At 42.4% G+C, this 25,794-nt stretch overlaps 1 protein-coding gene across 3 annotated transcripts in view; it reads right to left on the bottom strand.

The window, feature by feature from the left end:
• LOC138566710 (transmembrane protein 87A-like) overlaps positions 1-25,794 on the bottom strand; it is a 1,181,601-nt gene that overhangs the window by 112,985 nt on the left and 1,042,822 nt on the right. For 2 of the 3 annotated variants that reach the window (XM_069644305.1, XM_069644304.1), the window contains 4 exons: positions 22,285-22,393; positions 21,607-21,665; positions 18,200-18,303; positions 12,347-12,423 (listed from right to left, as the gene is read on the bottom strand). In XM_069644305.1, the coding sequence (XP_069500406.1) occupies positions 12,347-12,423; positions 18,200-18,303; positions 21,607-21,665; positions 22,285-22,393 (349 nt within the window). Of the gene's footprint in view, positions 1-12,346; positions 12,424-18,199; positions 18,304-21,606; positions 21,666-22,284; positions 22,394-22,845; positions 23,185-25,794 lie in introns of those variants that run through there. The other variant, XM_069644306.1, reaches the window with a different exon arrangement.

The raw sequence follows: 25,794 nt of genomic DNA, 5'->3' as shown, positions 1-25,794 counted from the left end.
ATGGACCATGCACACAGCTTTAAACTTAATACAAGCCTCGATAGGGAGCCAATGGAGTTTCCTAGGAACTGCGGAAATCCAAGTGCATTTAGGGAGCCCCATGCCCAGAAGGGCTGCAGAAATCTGAACCACCTGCAAGCGCTGAATAATGGTATTTGGTTGTGCCCTCTAATAATCCAAAATCCCCATTACTGAGGTGGAACCCACAATCCTGCATAAATGAGCCGGGACGAAAGGCAGAATTCTCCTCAGCAATTTAAGCTTAAAGTGGGCAGCACTTCATCTGGCATTGACTTGAGGCTCAGCCGACAAAGGATTGGTTAATGTTAAAAGGACATTTGCACCGTGCACTATCACCACCGGAGTGGTCTCCTGGCGCACTGGCGGCTCTGCAAGGGGAAGGGAGAGGTGGTTAGTGGGAAGAAGCTGAAAAAGTGCAAGAGAGCAGTGATGTGCTGTGGGCATCCTCAGCCAGGTGGGTCCGTTGGCTGGGCCTGGGGTGTTTTGCGGCCGGTAGTCGTCGTGTACGTCTATGTGTGTTTTTTGTTTTGCTGTTGCAATGTAGTGAAGTATTTGCGTTTTGTTGTGCTGTAGGTTTGTGGTTGTGTTTGGTTTGAGAGGTGTATGCAGAGGGGGAAATTGTTAGTGCAATTGGTTAGTTGGCATCAATTATCCTGAATTGAGGCGCGGGGCTTCTGTAATCTCCCCAGGTGGGGTTTGGGAGTACCGCTGCACCTCTGTCCAGATCCGGGTCCGTCCAGCCTTCAAGGTCCCTTTCACATCTGACCCCCACACCCCCCAATCTTCCCTCCCCACTCATACGGCTAGCGCACCTGCCCATGCCCACAGCTCAGATATCGTGGCGATTGCTAATATCCCAATAATTCCACTATACTGTGGAACCTGGTGGCAACTATGGGGCGTGTGCGGGTGTTGGGTGGGATGTTGACTCCATCTCAGTTTGGGTGTCGCCTGTGTGCCCCTCTAACTGGCGTCCTTCGTCCAGGTGCCGTGGGAGCTTCTTCACATAGGGAGATGTCCATAGTCTGTACTGGCAGTTGTCCGTGTCCATTCCAGTTTATTCATCCTTTTTCCTTTCTGTTTCGGTTTTCAGTTTGTGGTGTGGTGTTGAAGAACCAGGTTTTCAGTAATTTCCTAAATATTAGGTGATTTTTGGAGTTTCTTATATCTTTTGGGATGTTGTTCCAGGTTTTGCGTCTAAGTGGAAGAAGAAGGTGCCTCCCAGTTTCTTCTTGAGGTATGGTTTAGGTTCCAGGCGGATTTCGTTGCTTGACCTGAGGGGTCTTGTTGGCTTGTAGATTGTTATTTTCTTTTGTAGGAATTCTGCTCCCTGTCCACTGATTGCCCTGTGAGTTATGCACATTGTTTTGAAGGTGATGCAATGTTTTACTGGGAGCCAGTCTAGTGTTTTTAGAGCAGGAGTGATGTATTCTTTTCTTTATAGTTTGAGGAGTAGTCTGGCTGCTGCATTTTGGATCTGTTGTAGTTTCTTCAGGAGGTATACTGGAGTTCCGAGGTAGAGGCTGTTTGCATAGTCAATACTTGACATGATGAGGGCGACGATAGTGTTTTGTGTGTGAAGGAGAGGAATGGTAGGATTCTTCTTGCCGTGTGGAGGAGGAAAAAACATTTGACTGTTGCATTTACTTGTGGTTCTAAGGTTAGGGTGCTGTCCATCAGGACTCCCAGATTTTTTACTACCTTAGATGGTGATGGTGCGGTTCCCTTTTCCGTTGGCCACGGGATGGCGGGTTCTTTCTCTTGGTCTTTGGATATGATCATGATTTCAGTCTTTCCTGGATTGATTTTCACGTTGTTGGCAGTCATCCAGTTGAAGACTTCTTTTAGACACTTGATTAGGATTGAATGATCAGCTTGGGTGTCATTGATTTTGTAGATTTAGGTATCATCTGCAAAGTTGTAGCATGTAATGTTGTACTTTTTGAAGATTCGGATAACCGGAGTCTGGTAGATGTTGAAGTACAGTGGTGATCGTGAGGATCCTTGTGGCACTCCACAGTCATTAACTCTTGGAGTGGATTTGAAGGGTTTAATCCATACGGTTTCTGTTCTGTCTGCTAGGAACCCTATGTCTTCTAGTCTTTTGGTTAGGGTGTCATGAATGTGTCGAAGGCTGCAGAGAGGTCGAGTAGAATGAGGACTGAGGATGTTTTTGAGTCTGCATTGGTTTCTGGGTCGTCCCAGATGGATAATAGTGCTGTTTCCGTTCCTCGTGCGGGTCTGAAACCGACTTGAGCTTGGTCTAGCAGGTGGTGGTTTTCTACGTATCCTTGGGTTAGTTTATATATGTAGTTTTCCAGGAGTTTTTTCTTTAATGATGTTAAACATTTCTGTTTGTGTGTTGGCGGCATTGGTGATTCTGTCATCATAATGCCTTCTCTTTGCCTTTTGAATTTCCTTCTTGTATGCCCGGATTTGTCTCTGGAACAGTGTTTTTTTGTCCGGTTTGTATTCTTTTCTCCATTCCAGTTCCATTTTTTTTGTTTTCCTTTTTCATGGTGCTTAATAGTGGGGTGAACCATTTTGCCATTGCTCTTTTTTTGATGGGGTGAATGGTTTTTCTGGGGCTATCTTGTCGATTGCATCTGCGATCCATTTGTGTAGTAGCTCTGCTTTCCTGTCCATGTCAGTTAGCTCTAGTTCTGTAGTTGAGGGTTTGGTTAACTCCAGTTGTTCGAATAGGTTGCTTTCTTTGACGTGTTTCCAGTGTCTTTTTGAGGTTGGATGCAGACCTGAGTAGGCAAATGATCACGAATGGGATAATGAGATGGTCGCTCCACAGTATTTGTAACTGTGGTGCCGTGGTGATGAGTTTTTCTTCCGCGGAAATTGCGTCGAGGGTGTGTCCTGCCAAGTGTGTTGCCCCTTTGACTAGTTGTTGTAGTTTCATGGTAGTGAGATGTTCAGTCAGTGAATTTAGGGAGTTGGCGTAACTGTCTTCAAACCAGATGTTGAAACCCCCCAGGATGATTAAGTGTTTGTGGTTGATGGCTATGTTGGTGATGGCTTCTATGAAGTTGTCGACAAAGGTTGCATCATATGTCGGTGGTCTGTAGACCAGGATGAATGTGACATTGGTTTTTGGGCTTTCTGTTAGGTGTATTACCATGGTTTCACAGTTGGGGGATGTTGAGCGGTTCGTCTGCTTTTATTTTCAGGTGTCCTTTGAATGCTATTGCAATGCCTCCTCCTTTTTTGATTTTCCTGTTTATTTGAAGGCATTTGAAGTTGGTTGGAAAGCAGCTTTGAAGCGTGATTTTGTAGTTGTCGTCCAGCCATGTTTCTGTGATGAACAGGATGTCAATGCCATTGTCATCGAGTAGGTCGAAGATCTCAGTTGAGTGTTTTGACATAGATCTTGCGTTTATTAGATTGCAGTGGAGTTTGGAGATTTTGTATGGCATGGGCTTTCTTGTTGAGGTCGTCTTCTGAACGGTGTGGGGGTTTCCTTCCTGGTCGATCTCTTGCTGAGGTGTGGGTTTTGGGGTGTCAGCGTCTTCCAAAGTTTCTTCTAGGTTCTGTCTTGGGTTTTTGTTTTCATCTGGTTCGTCTTCCATGAATTGTGGTCGTCGATTGGAAGTTCTTCTTGCATTGGTGATGAAAGGTGTTATCGCATCGGAGGTATTTTTGATGTTTCTTTTGTTGTTCATCGCCTTCTGCGTGATTGTGTGGGGTAGTTTGATGATACGGCTTCTAGCATTGGGTTGGGTTGGTTTGCACTGGGGACCTGTTGTCGGTGAGGTACGGAGTTAAGTAGAGGGATTTGTCTCTTCTCTCTGTGTTGGTTAGATTCTTGTTCCTGAGTTCGGGGGTGCGTTCTGTAGTTGTGGTTCTTAGTTGCTGTTCCGGAGCGTTTGTTGCTTCTTCTAGTTTTCTTTCCTCGAAATGGGTCGTTTGCGCGGCATTGTAAGAAGTGGTTTAGTTTTTATTTGTTTGCTGATGTCCAGTTGGTTCTGCTTTGGTCTGGTTGTCTTGTGGTGCCGTAATGTGTGTGGAGGGCTGTCCGCTGTTAGATTTTGCCTAGATTTTTCACATTCTTAAATGGCGATGGGAAAGGAACCAAGGTCGCAGGCTAGAAACCTGCAGACCAAAAGCACCAGTCAATAGAATCAGCATCAAGAACCATCATTTTGTTTTTTTCAGAATGGAGCTTGAGCCAGTGCATCCAGGCTCCAATGTCAGCCAAGCAATTTCTAAGGTGACTAGCCTCAAGCTCCTGATCAATACGCAAAACAAGTTGCGTATAATCTGCATGGCAGTAAAAACGACAGCAATGTGCATGGATTAGTTTAGCCAACGGTAGCATGTAAACGTTAAACAATAAAGGTAAGATAGCCGATCCCTGTGGAATCCCACAGTAAAGAGAATAAGGGGCTGATGAAAACGGAGGCAGAGAGACAGACTGTCTACGGTATGACAGAAAGGATTCGAACCAGTCAAAGACAGTTGCACCAATTACAACCTCTTCCAGACATCGACACAAAATGTCATCAATTGTGTCAAATGTCGCACAGGGGTCTAACAAAATAAGGATACCTACTCGGCACTGATCTAAAGTGCGAGTTAAATCTTCCATAACAGGGTCCAAAACTGATTCTGTACCCATAAATGGACGTAAACTAGATTGAAATGGGCCCAGGATAGAATTGGACTCAAAGTCTCTCAACTGGGGCGTCACAATGACTTCCAAAATCTTCATCAAAAACATAAGAGTGAAATGGAACCAAAATTAGACAAAATTGCCGGGTCTAGGGAGGCCTTTTTCAACAAAGGGCAGACAACAGCATGTTTCTGAAACGCTGGGATGAAGCCGGTCTGAAGGGAATGACAAGCCACTGTGTAGAGAAGAGGTGCCAGCACGGGACCCATAGGCTTCAACACCCAGATAGGGTCAAGAGGAGCAGCAGATCTGAGTATTAACAATCTGACAAACTTGACCCTCCTCCACCATAGGTAAGGTGGCAAAATACTCTAAGAGATTCTTTAAAAGAATACCAAAGCTGTTGGTTGCACAAATGTTGTAGAGTGGTAAAGCAAAAATCAAGCAAGATGCACTCTATTCAGATATAAATAAGAGGTAACATCTCCCAAACATCAAGCTGGATTCGCGGGCCTTGAGGTCACCTTCCTTGCTCAGAACAAATATGAGTGCAGGGAAAAATGCACATGGCCGTTTAATAAAGATCTCCTTCTTCGACTTCATCATCAGGCACCTCCTCATGTCCCTTCCTAACACATAACTATAACACTCTAAAATGGTTTGGACAGCAATACACAAAGGAATGAAGGGGATTTGAGATGTGCTTCACTTGCTGAGCCCCAGCATGTTAGAAATCGACACCTGCAGATAGACAAAAAGTAAATATATTGGTCCACCTGGGACATTAGGTACCTAAGCCAATGTTTTAAGGGTGGGATTCTTGAGTCATTTGCCACTTTATCATACTCATTTCACTTATCCAAAAAGGAGCTTTGGATTTGTCACCAGCTATGTCTCTGCTTTTTTTCCGCTCTTAAAATGAGACCTTCTAGGCAGCCCAAAACAACTGTTACCCCTATTGCAGTATTGCAAAAGGGTTGGTTAATGCTAAGAGGGCCACATCTTCTGCATATACCTTACTTCAAGTATTGCCATAGAGCTGGCACCAACTTCTTAAACTAGCTTGGGCAAAGGATGTGTGCAGGCTTGCATATTAACAGTATTCACAGGTCCACGGTCAATAACAAGAAGAACTGTATAGAGGGATGGATGCACACCTGATTCAAAGAAAGCTTGTGAAGTAATGTTATATGACTCAGTTTGAGAATGTTTATGTGATTAAAGTGTGCAGGGGAGAAAATAACACCACAAGTCGTTCAGATAAACATTAGAGAAATTAAAGTGTCCTCAATTGACAGACACTCCCGTCCCCTGCACTCGCAAATACTGAAAAATCAGTGTTTGAAGAAAAATTAAAGATTCAAATGATTTATTCACGTATTCATCTAATCTACATTCATAAATTCACAATAATTCAACATATGAAAATACTTTTTAATCATACAGTAATGTGTGTACTATTTAGAATTTGTCATAGTACAATAAACTCAACCCGTTTCGGGAATTACAAATCCCTTCTTCAGGAGCAAGATACAGTTTAGTGCGTTGCACTCATAACTGTCATCGTTTCAAGCTTCATCCTAATCTACAAGGTAAATGAAAGACTAAGTATCAGTATTGTCTAATACATAGTGTTTGGCAACTTCCTTTAAGTCATATTATTTTTGGTTCCTCATCATCACTCGTCACTTGATTAGTTGCCAATTTAAAAAAAAACTGCATGCCACCTTAATGTCAGGCTAGTCTTCCGAGACAGTAGTTTTTAACTAAAAAGGAAAATGATGTGTAAAGGCGCGTTATAAATGCCATATCATAAGTGTTTCAAGACACGCGAGGCAATGGGGGGGGGGAAACAGAGGGACCATTGAGAACGTGCAAGTGCAGGGGAGGGAGGAAGGGGAGAAGTGCGGGGTGGAAAGGGGGTGTGGGCAGTGCATAAGATAACAGTAAAATAAATAAGACAATAAATAAATAAATAAATAAATAAATAAAAGGTGCTGTCAGCAAGTGGCAAGTGCAAGGGTAAGTGCAGACATCAGGTGTCAAGTACCGGTTGTAGGAATACAGAATCAGTCCCCGAGTGCAAGGGTTGCCAGGGAGGCAGTGCAGGTGTGCAACTGGCAGGGAGGGGACCTGGGCCCGAGAACAGAGGGTAGCCAGGTAACCAGTGCAGTTTCAGCCAGGAGATCAGCAGGGGAGATAAAGCAGAAGCAAAGAGGAAGGTCTTGAGGTGCTTCCGGAACCAGAGATGGTTCTCAAGTTTCAGAGAGGCAGGGAGGCTGTTCCAGAGGGAGGCCCCAGCAGAAGAAAGAACTACCACCAACTTGTTGCTTGGAGAAGCGACTCACCCTGAGGGAGTTGGAAGCAGATGAGCGAAGAGCTTGAGGAGGAATTTATTTAGGAAGAGAGAGTTGAAGGTATTGAGGCCCCAGGACCCAGAAGGCCTTGTGGACAATGCAGAGGGTTTTGAACTTAATCCTCTCCGCCACTGGGAGCCAGTGCAGAGATTTCAGACCTGGAGAGATACGACCCCAGGGATTGAGGCAAAGGACAAGTCTTGCAGTCCTATTTTGGATAAGTTCCAGAGGGCGGAGAGTAGAAGCAGGCAGATTTACAAAGAGGCTGTTGCAGTAGTCCAGCCAGAGAGAACCAGAGCTCTGGAGACAGTGAGCTGAAAGAATAATGTGTAAAACTAATAAATGGCTAGTGTGGATTTCCATTTTGTGTCATGGAACTCTTAAAGTAGTACTTGATATTCGGAAACACGTCAATAGTGCTACAGAAAGATGTTTGATGAATTTGTGTTCATAGGATGAATTCTGGCCTATGGGAAATCAAATTGTCACCTGTTCAGTGTCTCATCCGCAATCATTTGTAACGATTTAAAACACGCAAGTAACCCACAATGTTTAAAAAGGCTTACCCATTTGGCGGTATGATGTTTGTAACCATTAGCGTTCCGCAAAGTGGATATTGCTTGTGGGCGTACTATCAGAAAGATAGAGTGCCGTATTAGGGGTCTGGATTCAATTCGCATTAGCGATCAGTTTGTCTATACAATTGAAGCAGCAGTTTATTACTAAAAAAGTCAAGTCCAGTCATCTACGTGGATCTCCGTTGCAGCTGCTCTCGCAGCGGGTTGTAACAAAGTAGCCATATTGTTTGGTTGCTACAAATGTTTGTGGTGTCTACCGGATAAGGACCCCCAGGAATGAGATTTATCGCAACAATGAAATTGTTTGTCTTATTTAACTGTCTGTGCATGCATATTTCAAGACCACATGATCTACTAAAATATTCTAAGTGTTTAAATGCAACGTAGAATTTCAACTAATCTCATTCTGAGGCCGGTTGCATCCTGGTCTTTGTAGTTACCCATTGTATCAGTTCAAAAGTAGAATAAGTCTCTATTCCCCTCTGTAGTACCACATTTGCTTACCATATGAATCTGTGTTGAGATGAAAACCTTTCTATATGTCAGATAAGTAATGAAAATAAAAAAGCAACATTTCGAACAAGATGACGTCTGTTACACATTACAAAATGTGTTGGGGGTAAATACAGTTCCAATTAAAACGTTAGCACTTCATACAAATCACATGAGTTTGTATCTGCTTGCATTGAAATGTATGGTCTATCCTAAACTGTGTGGATATTTAAGAGTAACAAATGAACAATAATCACGTATGGAGACATATTAACTTAGACTCGACAAGATATATTACCAACATACATCGTTGAAATGTTCAAATCAGCATGTTGGTAGAAAAGACTTACTTATGGCCGAATAGATAAGACTCTATACCTCTATAGGAAGTCTCTTAATGAATAATCTTCATTGAGGCCCATCGGGGCCATAGCATCTAATTTATGAATCCAAAATAGTTCTCTCTTCGTCAGTATGGATTGCGCGTCACCTCCTCTTTGCGGCATTATTATGGTTTCCAAAACTAGGAATTTTAGTTGTGCGATGTTCCGTCAGCCTTTCTTCGATTTTGCGAGTCATCCGAGCCATGTAGTACTTGCCACATGGGCAAATTAGCTCGTAAAACACAAATTTAGAATCGCAAGTAGCCAATTGTTTAATGTTGATTTATTGACCTGTACATGGATGTCTAATGATTTCTCCTATTTGAATGTTATTGCAATGTCCGCAATGTAAACAGGGAAAAGTTCCAAATTTAGGTTTACTCAAAAAAGTGGGTTTGGGTTCGATGGTCCTTTCTGCATTGATCAAATTGTCTTTAAAGTTTCTGCCTCTTTTAAGTGCAATTACAGGAGGTTTGGGGAATAATTTGCAGATTTGTGGGTCCAACCTTGTTAATTTCCAATTCCTCTTCACTAAGCGTTTGATTTGGTGACTGTCTTGAATATCTCGTGATGTGGACAAATGGTGGATCTAGTTCGTGGATTTTGGGTGCCAGGAGCTCCACTCTTGATTTTTCTGCACTTCTATTTTCACCCTTCTCCACTGTTCTGTTTGGATATCCTCTATTTTGAAATCTGTTCGTCATTTGATGTATATGGGTCTGGTATGTCCGATCATCTGTATTCAATCTTCTTAACCTCAGGAATTGTCTTTCAGGTGATCTGGATGGAAACTAGAGTAGTGTTGAGTGTTATTCACATCTGTAGGTATCTGGTACAGCGAGGCGTTACGTTTCTTGCCAACTGCCGTAAGCATAACATCAAGGAAGTGGATATTAGGAATCTCAATGTCCATGGTAAATTGAATGCGTGGATTATTTAGGTAATTCAAAAACATTGAGTTCCTCTTTGCTTCCTTTCCAAATGCTGAAGACGTTATCCATGTACCGTTTCCATAAATGTAATTGAGTTTTCCATATTGTGTGTTCCAAGATGTAGTTTGTTTCAAATTCAAACAAACAGATTGGCGTATGCTGGGGTCATGGCTTTGCCCATAGAGGTTCCTTAGATGTGTAGATAATGTGTCTTTTTTTTAAATCTGAAGTAATTATTATGAAGAATAATTTTAGCCAGCTCAATCACAAATATTTTGTTAGACTGCAAATGATCTTTTAGGAGGGCCCATTCCACGGCATCTAATCCATCACTGTGTGGTACTGAGGTATATAAACTCTGGAAGGCAAGAGTAAAAATTATCTAACCTTCTTCGAATTCATTAGTCTCTCCAATACATTAAAAAAAGGCATTGTATCTCGCAAATATGTTGTGATTCTTTGTAGTATTGGTTGTAGGGTCTTATCTACATATTTTGCCAGAGGGTCAAAAAAGCTGTTGGTTGCTGCAACTATTGGACGAAGTGGTGGAGTGTTTGAATTTTTGTGGATTTTAGATAATCAATAAAATACCGGCATCATTGGATATTTGTTAGTCTTGTCATTAATACAATCTTCTTGTAATGCATTGTTAAGTACTTGTGCGATTAGTGTTTTGATATCATTAGTTGGATCTTGCTCAAGTACAAGATAGGTATCCTTGTCATTTAGAAGGGACAAACCACTCTGATTGTAAAACGTACTGTCCATAATTAATGTTGCGCCTCCTTTATCAGCCGATTTAATCGTGATAGTACTGTCATTAACAAATTTTCGTAACAATCTATGTTGGTGTTTCCTTAGATTTCAAGTGCCTCTGTCCGAATATTTGATGCGTTTCAAATATTTCAACATGCATTCTCCAAGAGAACTAGTCCTGAATTGTGCACATTTGGATTAAAAGTGCTTCCAGGTTTAATTTTAAGGAAATCATAGTCTTCCCTCAAAAGGTGGTACAGAATCAAAGAAGATTTTAAGACACTTTTTTCTCGTAAGCTTAAACATGTTCACATGCTCTTCAAACATTGTTGTCTTATTTGTAGGTCTGAAGGAGAGGCCTAACCCAAGTAGGTCTAGTTCCTGTTTAGAACATCTTTTTATTGGAGATGAGGATGAATAATTGTTGGTTTTCTTTTTTTTCTCAACCTTCTTACTTCCTCTCCTTGTTTTTCTGTGCCAAAAAAAAGGTTGTGGTGTAGGAAGAATTGAGTCCCTGTTTTCTGCTCTCGACTTAATGTTAGGTAGTGGATCGTTGCTTCCTGAAGTATCACTCGAAGGGTCAGTTCCTGTTCTAGGTGTCTCGGTTGCCTGGGTAGAAAAGGTTGTGGTTTGGTGGTTGACTCTGGTGGTAGAAGTCCTGCCACGTGAATACCATGTCTCGCGAATAGTCTAGGGTGTCTCTCCTAACTTTCCTGATCTTTCTTTGTTCAATTTCTTTTTATATTAATCTAACTTCCTGTTAGTGTCTTCTAATAGTTTGGTCGGATCTTCAGTAGATAGTAATTTGCTCAGTTGTTCTTTGAGCTCTGTGATTTCATAATCTATCTTTGACAGTGATTTGGCCAATTCTTCAATGGTTAGCAGAATTAAATCCAGAATTAAATCCAATGAGCATTTGATTAAGATCTGCTCCCACCATTTTACAAATTCGCTGTTTTCTATCAGGTACTACTTTAAATACACCCTAAAGGAGTTCCATGACAAGACGGGAATCCTCACTAGCCATTTATCCGTTTCACACATTATTCTCACATTTTCCTTTTTAGTTATAAACTACTGTCTCGGAAGACGACCCTGAAATTAAGGTGCCATGCAGTTTTTTTTTAAATTGCCAACTAACGAAGTTCAAGTTACAGGTGATGAGGAACCAACAATAATATGATTTAAAGGAAGATACCAAACACAGTGTATTAGACAATACTGATACTTAGTCTTTCTTTTACCTTGTAAATTATGAAGCTTAAAACGATGAAATTTATGAATGCAATCCACAGAACTGTATCTTGCTCCTGAAGAAGGGATTTGTAATTCCCGAAACGCGTTGAGCTTCTTGTACTATGGCAAATTCTAAATAGTACACACATTACTGTATGATAAAAAATTATTTTCATATGTTGAATTTTTGTGAATTTATGAATGTCAATTAGATGAATACTTGAATGAATAATTTGAATCTCTACATTTTTTTCAAACACTTTCAGTACATGCGAGTGCAGGGGAAGGGAGTGTCTGTCAATTAAGGACGCTTTAATTTCTCTAACAATGGTCTGAGGACCCCAGGATGTCACTCACCCGATACCCAACAGGATTTTATAAAGGGTTTATCTGTACCCTACTGATTCCACAAACTTAATTATATGTCCTTTAGTGGGTACCATCCTGGACATGAGACTGTCCAGCTCTGAGGAATCTATGGGCTATTTGGGTCCGAGGGGCATCTTCCGTATGGTTGTAATAGCTACAAGAGCAGCACCTGAGAGATATCCGAGCATGGCTCTGCTAGGTGGTATAACGCTGTGATTGGCTCTGACGAATCAACAGGATAGAAGAAGATGTTTTGGTTCTGGCAAACGGAAGGAGGCTAGTTTAGGACATTGGGAAAGCACCACAGATGTCTCATGTGGCAGTGTTTAAGGGTCTCTTGGACAGTCGCAGAAGAAAGGATCTCCCCTCTGACATTTTACTTCAACATGTATTAATAATATTGTTCCTTTACAAGGGCGAATCTCCAAGGCTTGGTATGGGGAGGAAATAGGGAAACTGTGGTATACATCTGGTGCCTCGATCATGGGCTATGTATGGATGTATTTGTACGATTATTCACACCTTTTTTTTTTAATTTAAATTTGTATTCTAAAAAAACTTTCAAGATATTCTCAAAAAAGAAAAGCATCAATGCACTTACCAAAGCCTTCATTCGTCATTTGATCCTCCTCATCCTCTTCCTCACTCCCCTCATCAATGAGTGGCACAAACGCATACCTACATTGTGGACAGAATGACATGTCTATTTAGAGAGCTGTATTCTCAAAAGGACCATACCACATCCAGTTATATGGTGCTAAAAAAATAGGGCCCTGGGAACCTGGCGAAGTAACTAATGGTTAAGCAAGGGAAACATTTGCACTTCAGGAATCTACAGACAGATTGTAAAAGCTAGAATTCATCCGACCAGTCTGCGAAATGAAGACCTTTAAACCAGGCAAAGAATATGTGCTACTGTTAATTTCATTTATGGAAATAGAGAAGTCGATTAAGAGGCTCAAGAACAGTGATGGATTAAGACCATATGGGGCCTCCAAGCAGCATGAGATTTGGGGACCTTTTCTAATGCGTTTTAAGGTCGATAGAAACTGTTTCCACTGGCTGCAGATTACATTTCAAATCTGTACGACTAATTTGACCATACTAAACAAGAGTGAGCCTGGCGGCCCCAGGAGCATTTTATTGGTGGGGAGGGTGCTCCCCCTAAGAATGCTTTAAAATAATGTGTCAAAATGATGCATTTTACAAAACGGTTTTGAGAAGAAAACAGCCAGAGGAATTCCAGTAATTTTTTTAAAGGGAGGTTAAGAGGCATTGCAATACTTTTATGCCCGTTTGCCACAGTACACAAACCCTTCCACAACGCAAATCATGTATGCGCCCATCTGAAAATTTTGGCCATGATAGTTTTAAGTTTAATGCCAAGACACAGAATACCAAGTTTTAAATACTCTAACAGGAGGCCTAATACACACCATTGCTTCATGGCTACACGGTTATAAAACAAATAAAAAAAAGAGTGAGAATGAAAAGACGTACCAGGACTAGGTGAACTACACCGGTTTGCCACGGCATAACTTGAGAGAGCAGCTTGCGGCATGGATATAATCTACTCCCACGTAACATTTTCTGACACAGTGAGGTGAAGTGGAATAGTCACATGGGTTTTTCAGGCGAGTGAGCTTTCTTTCCAACTGATCTGCCCCTTTGTGCCAATTAAATTGGATTATACAATTTGCAGTGTGCCAACTCTGTCAATATCGCTCTATAACCCAACCCCTCTGGTGTCTCTCTTTAATGTCCAGCATCAGAATGAAGGAATGACCCTCTGGATCATTAAGATCACACGTATGTAGTCATGGACATGTTGCCAACACTTGTACGGGCATGGAAGTTGCAGCACAAAAAGTGACATTATTTAAGTGACCGTACTTGTCCAACATGGACTGTATATATGTAATGTTCTGGATTTAGACTAAAAGTATCACTCTGGACATGCCACTCACCCAGGAACTTGATTAATGGGTAATCGGGCCTTACCTAGAGGTAACTGGGGATGCCTGCCCTCCTATTCCCTGCTACACTAACGCAGAGGAGTTGTGATTGATCAAAGTAGATTTGTGGGCGGAGTTCTCAACCTTTCACCACAGACCTGATGATTGTGGGAGTTGACTAGACAAAGAGCATTATCAAACTGCTAAATGTCCAAAGAAGAAGCCTGTCATGCACCTTCAGAGATCACTGATGCACGCCTACATTAAATCTGATGTGTGACAGGACCCCTTAGGCCTACAGTGCTTAAGTGGGACAAGAAATCGAGGGACAGCGCAAAGTCACAGAATATCTGGAGGGCGGCCCTAAGTAGTATCTGGTGCAATCTAACAATCGCATGCCGCCAAGGAGCTTTAAAAGACCCGTAAGAGAGTGGCCTAACAGAAGGGCTGAGTTTTCATACCTGGCGTGAAAGAAATCAAATCTATTGTAAAACTTGTGTTAATTATATAACAATCAGCTGTTGAAAAAATGTGTTAAAACAACAATTGATTCCCAGTAGATCATACGATTCCAATCCCTTGGTTCTTTTGACATACATCCTGTATTATTATGTATTAATTGTACAAAATCATTTTAATGAAGCTATATCAATACAAAAATCAAACCATGCATTTGCTAAGTTATTGTTTCCATTCAGAGTATTAAAAAAGAAATTAATTACAAATGTCTGAAACTGAAGTGATTTTAAGTATAAATTATAAGGACACCTAGTTGAGAAGAGCAGTATTGTACCAATCCTGTTTTCATGGGCCTGGGGAAATCAGGTGGAGGAGCTCTTTCCAGGGTGCTTTTTGAACTATCTGGGGCTGAGCTCTTATCCACTAGGTCTACAGATGGTGTGAATTAACTGGACAGTAACACTCAGCCCTTCACTCTCTGCTAAAATTAAGCAAGAGTGAGAAGGAAATATTAAATACTTAAGACCCCACAGGACATGTAATGTCCTTTTGCACAACGAAAGGCAAATATTGCAGCTCAAATCTGTATACATTTATGCTGAGACGATTCACAAGATCTCATCACTTCTCCCCAGAGGGGAACCCTTCCCTATGAGGCAAGGGATGTGAAGCTGCTATCCAAAAATCTCCCCAGGGGTGGTAACATGCGGGAAGACCGCATAGGGAGAGACTCCCATCATGGGGATAACTACTCCCATTCTGTGAATAACCTCTCTAAACCATTTCCTTTACAACCCATGACCCCAGATGATCCACTTAACCATCCTGAGAGTACTACTGTGTGCTTTTGTAAGGTTTCTTCATCATCTGTAAGATCCAACATAACTGTGATGAAGATGATACAGGGAAACAAGGAATAACCTTCAGATGAATAGCCAAAAGACTGCAACAAGGTGGCTCGAAGGAAGCATGAAGAGGACCTTGAAGAAACTGGAAAGAGACTTTGACGTTATGCAGGGGTGGACCAGGCTGTACTGCTGTAATAAGTAGAGATTGAAGAAGGACTCAGTGACTCAGGGAACAGGCAGCTGGCCTACAATCACAAAAAGGAAAGCTAGCGTCCCGAGACGACCTGGGAGATTAGAATCTGGAGAAGAGGTCTTACCGGGAGGCAGTCAGCCCTCGAGAGGGAACCACACGCAGCAGGCGGAAAGGCTCTCTGCAAGTCTGAACGGATTCGACTCCAACATCCGCTGTGAAGACGTCAGTGGTTGCACGACCTTTGGAGGTGGACTGAGTGATCCAGAAACTGCGCCCAGTCCACTGCAAGCCGAACAGTGCCACGTAGCAGCACCAAAAGAGTAACCAGGGAAGACAGACACGGGGAAGATGCGTCTGAACGAGAAAACGACCCGAGACCCCAGGAAGAACCAGAGACGCACTCCGACCACAATCAAGGTAACAGGAGTTGCGGGAGGCCTGGGTAAAATCCAGGGCAATAAACAAGTCAGATAAAAAGTCAAGTGTTACACAGGAGTGATCTCCCTAATCACAGTGATATCCTGAAGAGCAAGAGTTCAGAATTCCTTGAATATAAAAGCTGGCACACTGGTGCTGATAATCAAGGAGGAAAAGGGCAAGAGACTCACAGGGATAGTCTCCCTAAAGATCAAGCCTACTTTCAAAGTAAAGAATACCTCAAGAGTAAACTTCCTCATCACAGGGTGATGAGACCTAAATGTCAAGAGTGCCTTTGGTGTGAACGCCCTTGGACTCAATAGGAAATCCAACTTGCAAGAAAGAGAAGGACCAAGAGTTTTTCTCGAGCAATCCTCACTGTAGTCAAGAAACAAGTAGCCCTAGCAGAGTATCAACAGTAAGAAGAATTAAGAAAGGATTAACCAAGGTGTTCTTTAATCCTTGGGAGGAAGTAAAAAGACTTTTAAAGACCTGTTCAAGAGTACATCAAGGATCAGTCTTGAACCCTTCCCCAGGTAGAGCGTAGAAGGGAGTTATTTCTCCTGGTCCTAGAACTTTTGGTACCTTTTTCACGAGACTGATACTGAATCAACCAAGACTGGATGGTTTCACCAGGAGAAGAGTCAACGAGGTAAAGAACTACCGGCCAGTGGCTAATCTGATATGGCCAACAAAGATCTTGGAAAAGGTGGTTTGTACACAATTCCAGGAATATGTCGAAAGGGAGAAACTCTTAGACAATCTACAATCAGGTTTTCGCCCAAAATATGGCACAGAGTCAGCTCTCTTGGCCGTGCATGACGATCTGTTAGAGGCTGCGGATAAAGGAGTGTCAATGGTTTTGTTGATGTTAGACCTCTCCGCAGCCTTTGACACTGTGAATCATCGGATAATGGCACAACGTATGGGGCAGGTAGGAAAGGCGTCTAAACAGGTGATAAACTGGTTTGAATCCTTTCTCAAAGAGAGAAGTCAAAGGGTAATATTGGATGGCTTTATCTCTCAACTGGTCTAGTTGGAGTGTGGAGTACCACAACGTTCCTCCCTATCCCCCCTTATTTTTAACTTGTATTTTTGCCCGGTTTTCAAAATATTCCAGAAGTATGGCTTGCGATTCCATTCATATGCGGATGATACGCAGCTATACATGGAAATTCAGAAAATTGAAGACCCTTTTGAGAGGATCAACATGTGTATGGAAGAACTTAAGGAATGGATGACGGATAACCATTTGCAATTAAATGCAGTCAAGACTGAAGTGATACTGTTTGGCCCTAAGAATAAAATGCTGTCCAGAAACGGAATCCTCTCCCATTGATTCTTGGGGAACAACTGCTGTATTCTAAAAAGATTAAAAACCTGGGCTGTTGGTGGCAGCAAGATTTAGGTAGTGAGACACATGTGGGGGCAAAAGTGAAATCAGTTTACTATGCACTGCGATCACTACGGAATGTGCTACCCTATATTCCTCAGGAGGACAAGGAAGTTGTGGTGGGGGTGATGACTAACCCCCACCTGGATAACTGCGATAGTTTATTAGCAGGTATCCCACAAAAACTAATTGCCTGTCTCCAAAGAGCTCAAAATGTGGCAGTTAGAGTGATAGGAAACCTTGGCAAACCGGACCATGTATCATCAATACGAAGATCCGTCCACTGGTGGATGGAGCAGGATGGAATTAAATTTAAAACGGCTTGCTTGGTCTATAAATGCCTGAAAGGGTTAGCGTTTGGTTACCTGGCTGAAGAAATTATGGTATACCATCCTAGAAGGAATTTGTGCTCGGAAGACAAACATTTGATTTGTATTCCACCAACCAAATGTATCTCAAGAGGAGACAGAAGCTTTGGAGCTTTTGGCCCCAAGGTTTGGAATCAGCGCCCTCTAGAGATTAGGATGTGTGAATCCACTGACCTCTTCAGAAAGAAATTAAAAACTTTTCTATTTAAATAAAAGAAATTCAAACATAACTATAACGTTGAGTCCCTACACGTCTGGATTCTCTTTTCTAGTTATCATCTGCGCTGATTACGGTTTACTCTGTCTGGTGCGCGAAATAAATCATTCAAAATCAAATAAAAAAAACATTGGGTGGTTTAGTTCTTAGTGGCAAGGATAGAGTAGTTGGCTTGAATAGAGGACAGTACCTTTTTGGTTTTAATGGACAGTTTGATGAGCACCCAAGTATTTTCTTTTAAGGCAGGGACAACCCCTCTAGAAATAGGGAAGGACAGGTTTATTTTCTTTAAATTATTAAGAAAAGTCTATAGCCAAAATTAGAACCCCTTGTCAGCCTCCTGAGTCCATCAAGCCACAATGCTTGCTTAAAGTAATTATAGGTAGCTACTAAATGTACAGAATTTCAATCCCAATAAATATCCTTACTGTGCCTCTGGATTGAAAACACCCTCACAAAGGAGTTCTTTCGTATAAGAGATGTGTTGGCTTCAGGGCCACTGGGGAATTGATAGAGTATTTCATGCTGAAAATGCAAAACACTGTGCCCTGCATCGCCGGTAAGGACGCGTGACTGAGCAGGCCAGATATGGAGGGATCCAAACCTTTGGTTGTTGGCAGATGGGCGCCACAGGAACATGATCACTAGCAGGAGAATGGAGAAGAGAAACCTCCAGAACGCCTCGTTGAGCCAAGCCTCATGCCAATCCTGTGAAAAAACACAATTGGATAAAGCATGGTATTTTTGTTCATGTGCAACAAACACGTAAAAAAAGGTATGGAAAGAACATGGATCAAGATGCTTTCAAGGTGTGTAATCATCATTCACTTGCTACATTTCATCTAACAGCTGGTTTAACACACGTAAAACTCACTTGCCGCGCTAAACGGAAATGACGTATAAGCACAGAGTGTGAACGTGCTACTTGACATTTTTACTAGGCATTTTTCACCCCACCAGCCCATTTTTTTTCTCACTTTTATTTATAGGCAGAGGACAAACAGGCATGACGCAGCGTAATATACAATCAACATGCTAGTAGGGTACATTTCAAATAGTGGAAAGCAGCACACTTACAGGAGGAATAAGCAGACAATTGTGAGATGCTAAAACATTCAGGGTAACGCCTGCGGAGTCATAGGTGAGTTTATTCCGGAAGCATTTTCAGCTTGATTGACAAGGTAACTGTTAAAAGCGGACCATATGTTCTTAGGGCGAGAGTGTGCCAGAAGCATAGTAAGGTATTATTCTTCATAGGTTTGGGACCAGGTGAGTGCGCTGAGCCACTTCTGAAAGGTTGGGGGCGGGGGCGGGGGCTCTTCCAGCTCTGGAGCACACATTTCTTGGCCATCATACAACTTTTATTTAGGAATTCTTGCCCTATGTCTAGTATCATCTGTGCTCCACACCAAACAGGATTCCCAATGGGTTAGGATCGATCACCGCACCTGTGATGTCAGAGAGGGCCTTTAAGATCCCATCCCAAAAGTCGCCCAATTTGTGACATGTCCAGAACATGTTTAGGTGGTCTGCACTCTCAACCTTGCAGCGGGTGAACTTAGATGGTTTACGGGGAGTGTAATACAATCTGTTCAGTAATTTAAACTGCATGACTCAGTAGCACAAATTAAGGGCTACCCTGTTTGTATGCGAGCACATCTTCTTCCATAGTTGGTCAGAGATCTCGAGGCCTAGTTCGCCTGCCCATTCAGTGCGTGCCTTGAAGTCTGGGTTGGGGTTCCTGCCAGCAGTTTATACCAGCCCTTTTCTAAACAAATTACCTATTCCACATTACGATAAAAACAGATAAGGAAAGTGAGGGTGAACTAATAGGGCAAGCAACTGTAGAAAGTTTAGATGCGTGAAGCTTGTTAAACTTTCTGGCAGTGTGGATAAGTAATTCAAATACAGCAGACAAGTAAAAGAGGGAAGAAAAAAGGTGGTTAGGAGAGGATACGGATGCCCTCACATGGTTTCCCTAAGTGCTTCAAACTTTACCAGCTCTATTCCAATGCTGGTTTAACCAGGACAATTATTACATTGAAATGTCACTGGCTTTCAAGCAAGTACGTTTTCTGCATAACCTAGTCAGTGTGGGGACCTTGCCTTGATCTGCTCTCTGCATCCCTCCCAAACTTCAATAGCTCACTATTCCAGGTGCAAATCTTCAGCTTAGTAAGGCCAATGATTTGCACTTTAAGGCACCTTGTATCCCCTCCACTGGAGTTTCTCTGCGTTTAACGCTTACAATTATGAAATCTCTGCTTTTAATCGACCAATCCTACTTTGTGGATCGTAGCTAATCTTCTATTAGAATAGTTCAATCAATGACAGTTCAATAACATCGAATCAAAATTAAGGATTTTCTAAAATGCAACCCACTGCTTCCAATGCCCAACTGGTGTTCCAAGGACAGAAATGGTCTCCTGCCCAAGAGAATCTATTCACTAGGCAAGATATGCCCCACTACAATATCGGCACTCCTTTCTCTTTACTTCCTGTGGATTGGTTAATTCAGTTGTTACTTTTTCATTTGTACCCTGATGGTTGTCAATTGCAGGAAGTTCAAAGATGTTGGTAGACTCTGTCCCGAGGACATCATTTGTGCCTAAAAACCATTGGACAGAATAGCTTAAGTGTACCCACCACAAAATGATAACCAGGTTCACCATTTTTTCAAGCTGAACTTGGACCCCCCTCTCTCTGTGTGCTGTTAAACGGTCCAACTTCTTTGGCTTTGTAAGATGTCTTTTTGCTTGTTTGCAATTCCACTACACTTTTTGATTATCTTTATGGCATACCTTTGGCCCCTGTGACCCCAGCCCACCCAGGCCACATTAGGGACCTCTGGGTAATCTTCTGCATACCTTGCCCATCCAGCTGTCAGCTGCAACAATATCTGCTGCTGTTCCATTGGCTCCACTCTGCCTGCTCTTCTCTGGAACAACTCTGAATGCATTTATTCTTCTGGATCTCCTACGGTTCACCTCTGGGGATTTGTTCTGTTGGTCCATGTGTGCAGGGATCTCGTGCTGAGCAGGCGTATCCAAAACAGAATCATAAAATTCACTGTGTGACAACACTTCCTCTGCAAGTTCCCTTCCAGGGGTTTGGGCGAGTGTACCTCTTGAACTGGACTGCCTCTGGCAAGTTCTCCAATCTCTCTTGATGTGTGACTTACCACCAGAGGATAAGATCAGCCCTCTGTTTCTTATGAGCTCATACACTTAACCTTGGAACTTTTGGAGGGTGACTTTTGGAGGGTTGGATGGGGGAGTATTTGTGTTCCTGAAGCGCAAGTGTCTTTTTAAAAGTCCAGTTGGATTTCTGTGATTTGTGTGAACATTCTAATGTCTTCTGAGACCAGGGTTTTCATCCACCTTGGACATCCGTAGTACATATGCTAGTACTGCTGGAAAAGCTTGTGATCAAGCTGAAACAGACAGAAGGAGAATACCTACTAGAACCACAACAAATGCCTTGTTCTTCAAAGAACGAGGGTACACCAACCATTTCACCTCCTCTTCACGTCCCATTGTGTAATTCACAGGGAAGCTTCCATGGGACTAGAACCACATACTGAATCGTCTCAAAGATCGCAGACATTTCTAGCCTGGTAAAGCAGACCGGAGCAGACAGGGAAGCATCCACCAGTGAGAAGAACTGTTGGTGAAGCTTAACTGTATATGGTCCCTTTCTGCCAGATGATTGAAAGTCATGGCAAACAGAATCTGGTGGTAGTGCAGAGAATTTTGTCAGTAGGGAGATGGCATTGAAGCCCAGGGGAAAATCTGTTCGAGATGGTGACCTTCAACCATTGGCACCATGGGAAGAAATGTGCATGCCTGGCACCCAGTAGAATGTGTATCTATGTTGCCACATTTGGATACAGAACTTAATTTACAAACCACATGCAAAAGCCAAGATAAGAAGATGTGTCGTTAGTGCTTATCAGAACATCAGTTTATTACATTACTCCCAAATGATTTGCTGATCAGGAACACTACTCACCGACTGGCAAGAAGATATTCTAAATGTCTTTGATGACCACAGGATGAAGATCACAGAGGCTGTGGAGGAAATGAACAGTGTCATTGGTTGCTTCCTGATAACAGCACACACATTCAAGCTTCTTCCAGCAAGTCTGCTAGTGCCTGGATTTTAGAGACGGCAAAGTGTCTGCCACCCTTCCGACGAACCATCCTTCTGTATTTAAGGCATGTTTCTACCCAAAAAAAGTGAATATATTCTTAAATAATACCCACATTAACATGGTTTACAGAGGCTATATAAACATACATTTGGCAGCCCTTTCATAAGCCACAATAACCAATCAGTAAAGCAAATACCAAAGTGCAGTCATGGCGTTTATCTGAGATATGTGTTTGCTCCAACTTGAGAAATTCAAATAATAAACACCTGCAGAGTGATTTTGATCTTTAAATACAGAAGGCGTGCTGTGAATATAAGTTGCACAAGGGATTAATAAAGATTAGCTTCACAAGAGGACCACAGCACCTTCTTTATTAATATAGGAGAGATCGGTCCAGTTCCAAATGCCTCCCACCCGCATAGCCCTTAACACTTACCCATTCTATTTATATGTGTTCCTTCCCTTAAATTCCTCTCTCAACAGTGGACCCTTGACCACCACTCCACTTTGGCTCCTGTTTCAAGGGATTCACTTACCTATGACTGCAAATATCAGGGTGTTGGTGAAGTGACGGTAAAGTGACAGCTTCACTAGATTCCGTCGAAGTCGCAGAAGCTTCATTGTTTGCACCAGGCTCATGAATATGTTTTGTTTTGTTAAGGTAAAAACATTACAAAACGGTTCTTCACATACAGCCCACACATACCTCAAAAAAGCAAAGCAATCTCTGAAGTCTCTTTTCAGAACCACTAAAACAAGAATCAGTCCATGTAGACTGGGGCCAGTACCTTGCTCTAGAAACTAAATCACACCGGGTCTGCACCCTGTTTTGTCTATGCCCTACAAGAGTCAACAGGTGCCCTGCACTGAAACAGTATTATACTGGATGAGCAAAAGATTTCCTAGAAAGTAGCAATACAATTTAGGTTTTCAAAATTGTACTGGAAAGAAGAAGAACACGTCAGTCTCACAGTTGCACATTGCTGAATCAAGAGAAGAGCTTTCACAGCTTCACATATGCATCATTTCTGCAAGTGAGAGACTGCTTTCCCTCTGGCCTGTCAGATGAGACAACATCAAACTATTAGCACATTTCTGGGGTAAAATAATCCTCAATACAGGAGCAACCCCTTGCAACTTGCAAGCTGAGAGATCCAAAGCACCGCCCCGCACCACAAGGTTGTAACCTCCTGAGTCCTGAACAGTCTCGGATGCAAACTCTTAAAGGCTGTAAGTAAAAGGTGCAGTGCACACTGATCTAAACGAGGGCTGGCACAAACAGGGTAATTAGGGGGAGTGCTGAGGGGAAAGAAGGGCACAGGGTTGGGGTTGTGCAAATAAGCAGTACAGAGAGAGTGACAGGATATCCAGAAGCATAGGGCAGACTCAAGGACAGCCAGAGGCATCGCAGCCAGCAGAACCAGGTCATCCTGAGCCTACAAGGAGAAAAGACAGCAATGGAAGGACAGAAGTAAAAGGTGTAAAGGCAAAAACCAAAAGGAGGCCTGCACAGCAGGGAGAGAGGATGGTGCGGAGCCAGGAAATAACAGCGAGGGAGAAAAGGCAGAAAAGATCAATGGAGATGAGCAAAGGAGAAACTGTGGAGAAAATCAAAAATCGGGAAGTGGTACATGGGCATACCAGATAGCAGCAACACGAGCAAAGGAGAATGATGAAAGGGAAAAAATACAGGATGGATAGAGATACAAAGCACGAAAGGTGCAAAGCACACAGACATTGAGAAAAAGCATTGCATCACATGCAAAAAAATAATTTGAGCTTTCCTTACGGCCATACTTGACAAGTCTCTTATACCGGATTTTTTGAAATGTTTTTATTGACTATTAGTCTCAGGAATTACAACATCTAATAGGACATTTATATATCAACCAATATTTTCTGGTCAGTGGAACCGTAACCCCAAACCTCAACTAAAACCCTCTCAGCTTCATGACATGTCTAACATCTGGCAAGGCTGAATATTATATCATTTATAAAACTTCAACCCCATGAATTTGAAAATCTACAAAAATGACAAATTACATTCATTGTTCTTCATCTCCATTTTCAGATGACTTCTCTGTTCGGTAAGATGCTCAACAAATCTTGAAAAGGTTCCTGTATACTCTTGGGTCTGGCATGTTTATGCAACAGGTTACACTAATCCATTTTGTACGCATAAACGTTGACCATGTCTTTCATCAAGTCTACTTGTCGAAGGGGCCTGCGTTCCATGCAGTGTATTATAATCATGCGTCTAATCAATAATATTGCCTGTGTAATAAACTTTGTAGTCAGAGCCTGATCGTTTAGAAACCATTGTGGTAAACATCCCTGGGTGAATGTGAAACATCCACTCATCTAAGGTCTTTCAATGATCTTCGAGGATCCACCCAGAATTTGGAAATCACATCACAAGTCCATGTCAAAAGTAGAAGGTGCCTTACTACACTTCAGACACTCATCTGATCTGGATGGGTCTAGCAACTTTAGGTTAACAGGTCTACAGTTGAGACAATGCACATACCTAGAATTTATCAGGAAGAGGCAGACACCTTGCTTTGTTTCCCCCCCAACATGGCCACCCAGAGTTTCCCATTAATACGGGCCGGCTTCTCCTGAAAAAAACTCCTATTCTGGTGAAAACTACTAAACTCTACCACTAAGTTTTAACAGAACTGCCAAAGTCACAGAAATGGGCAAGACACCTCTGGGCCCACAAACAGCGATGAACCTTAGAGTTGAAGGAAATTGGTCTGGGTTCATGAGTTCTCATCTATACAAAGTGATCCCCTTTATTCCATAACAAGGATATTATAGACTCTGGGAAGCGGACGATTGTGGAACATGCAGCGCAGAAGGCGTCAGAATTTGAGGCAGGTCTGCAAGCGAGGCATTACCAATTTACCTATTCAGTGAACTTTTATAATTCGTAATAGATCTATGTCCATATGAAGGAAAGGGGAACATTTATTAAGAGTACATTAAATGCCTATTTATGCTATCCCTTTTTTCATTACTATCAAGAGATTACAAAGCAGTGAGCATGTTGGGTATGCGGACTGCAAAATCACACCCACAAAATTGGCCTCCTCAAACATTACAAAGGATGAATGCCTCTCAACAATAAAACTGCACATGTCCAGAGGGCACAGGTTGGTTCAGGGCCAGAGGAGTGGGTAAGGTTTGCAAGGCATTGTGCGGCTTGCCTTGAGTGAACCTGCCATTAATTCCATGCAGTGGAGGAGACATGGTAGGATGCAAGGAATGAGATGTTTGAAGGGGAGTGTATCCCAAAGATGGAACATAAATAGGCAGCATTGCGAGGAATGACATTTGGGAGGAATGCTTGCTGAAACAGGGCAAAGCAATGTTTGGGAAGCAGCAAAAACACGGGTAACAAATATAGAACCTGCAGAGAGTGAGATGGAAAGGTGATGGCCGCTTGGAGAAATTGCATATCAGCCAAAAGAACAACTTACTTACTGTGAGGAATCAAGAGTAAGACTGACACAGTGGCACTTTCCATGTTTATCAAAGACTTTTATTATCAAAAGAAAAAGAGGGTTTGCAGAAATCCTACCTATGCGAGACTCTAAGAGTTTTCCCTGCCTCAACAAAACTAAGGAACGTCTGTGTCAGGATGCTGAAAGCAAAAAGGAGTTCTCTGTCCTGAGTCCAAAATTCTAAGCTGACCCTCCCTCACTAAACTCAATCTATAACGTGAAATGGGAATGTCTCTTGGCTGACCACCTGCTGCTTCCGTCGAAACATCAAAATTTTAAATCGTTATAGTACAGAAAAGAAAAATAAATAAAGTTCCACTGGAGAAGGGCCTTCCCTTCCCCAAAGCCTTTCTGGTTATTCCACAATCCAAATGGAGATGGCTCTTCCCTTGAGTTTTCTCCAATCCCACAACACACTATAGTTCTTTCTCTGGGCCCCTTATGCCTTTTTCAGAAAGGGGTATGGTTCTGCCCTTTTGGGCCCCAATTCAAAAAAGGGTGTGGGGGAAGGGCTTCTTCGCCTGCTTTCTCAGCACTTCC

This window comes from Ambystoma mexicanum, chromosome 2p (assembly GCF_040938575.1).
Source record: "Ambystoma mexicanum isolate Mex_15411 chromosome 2p, UKY_AmexF1_1, whole genome shotgun sequence".
Classification (NCBI taxonomy): Eukaryota; Metazoa; Chordata; class Amphibia; order Caudata; family Ambystomatidae; genus Ambystoma; species Ambystoma mexicanum.
Note: the sequence above shows the minus strand (reverse complement) of the source record. Positions and strands in the feature narration are given on the sequence as shown.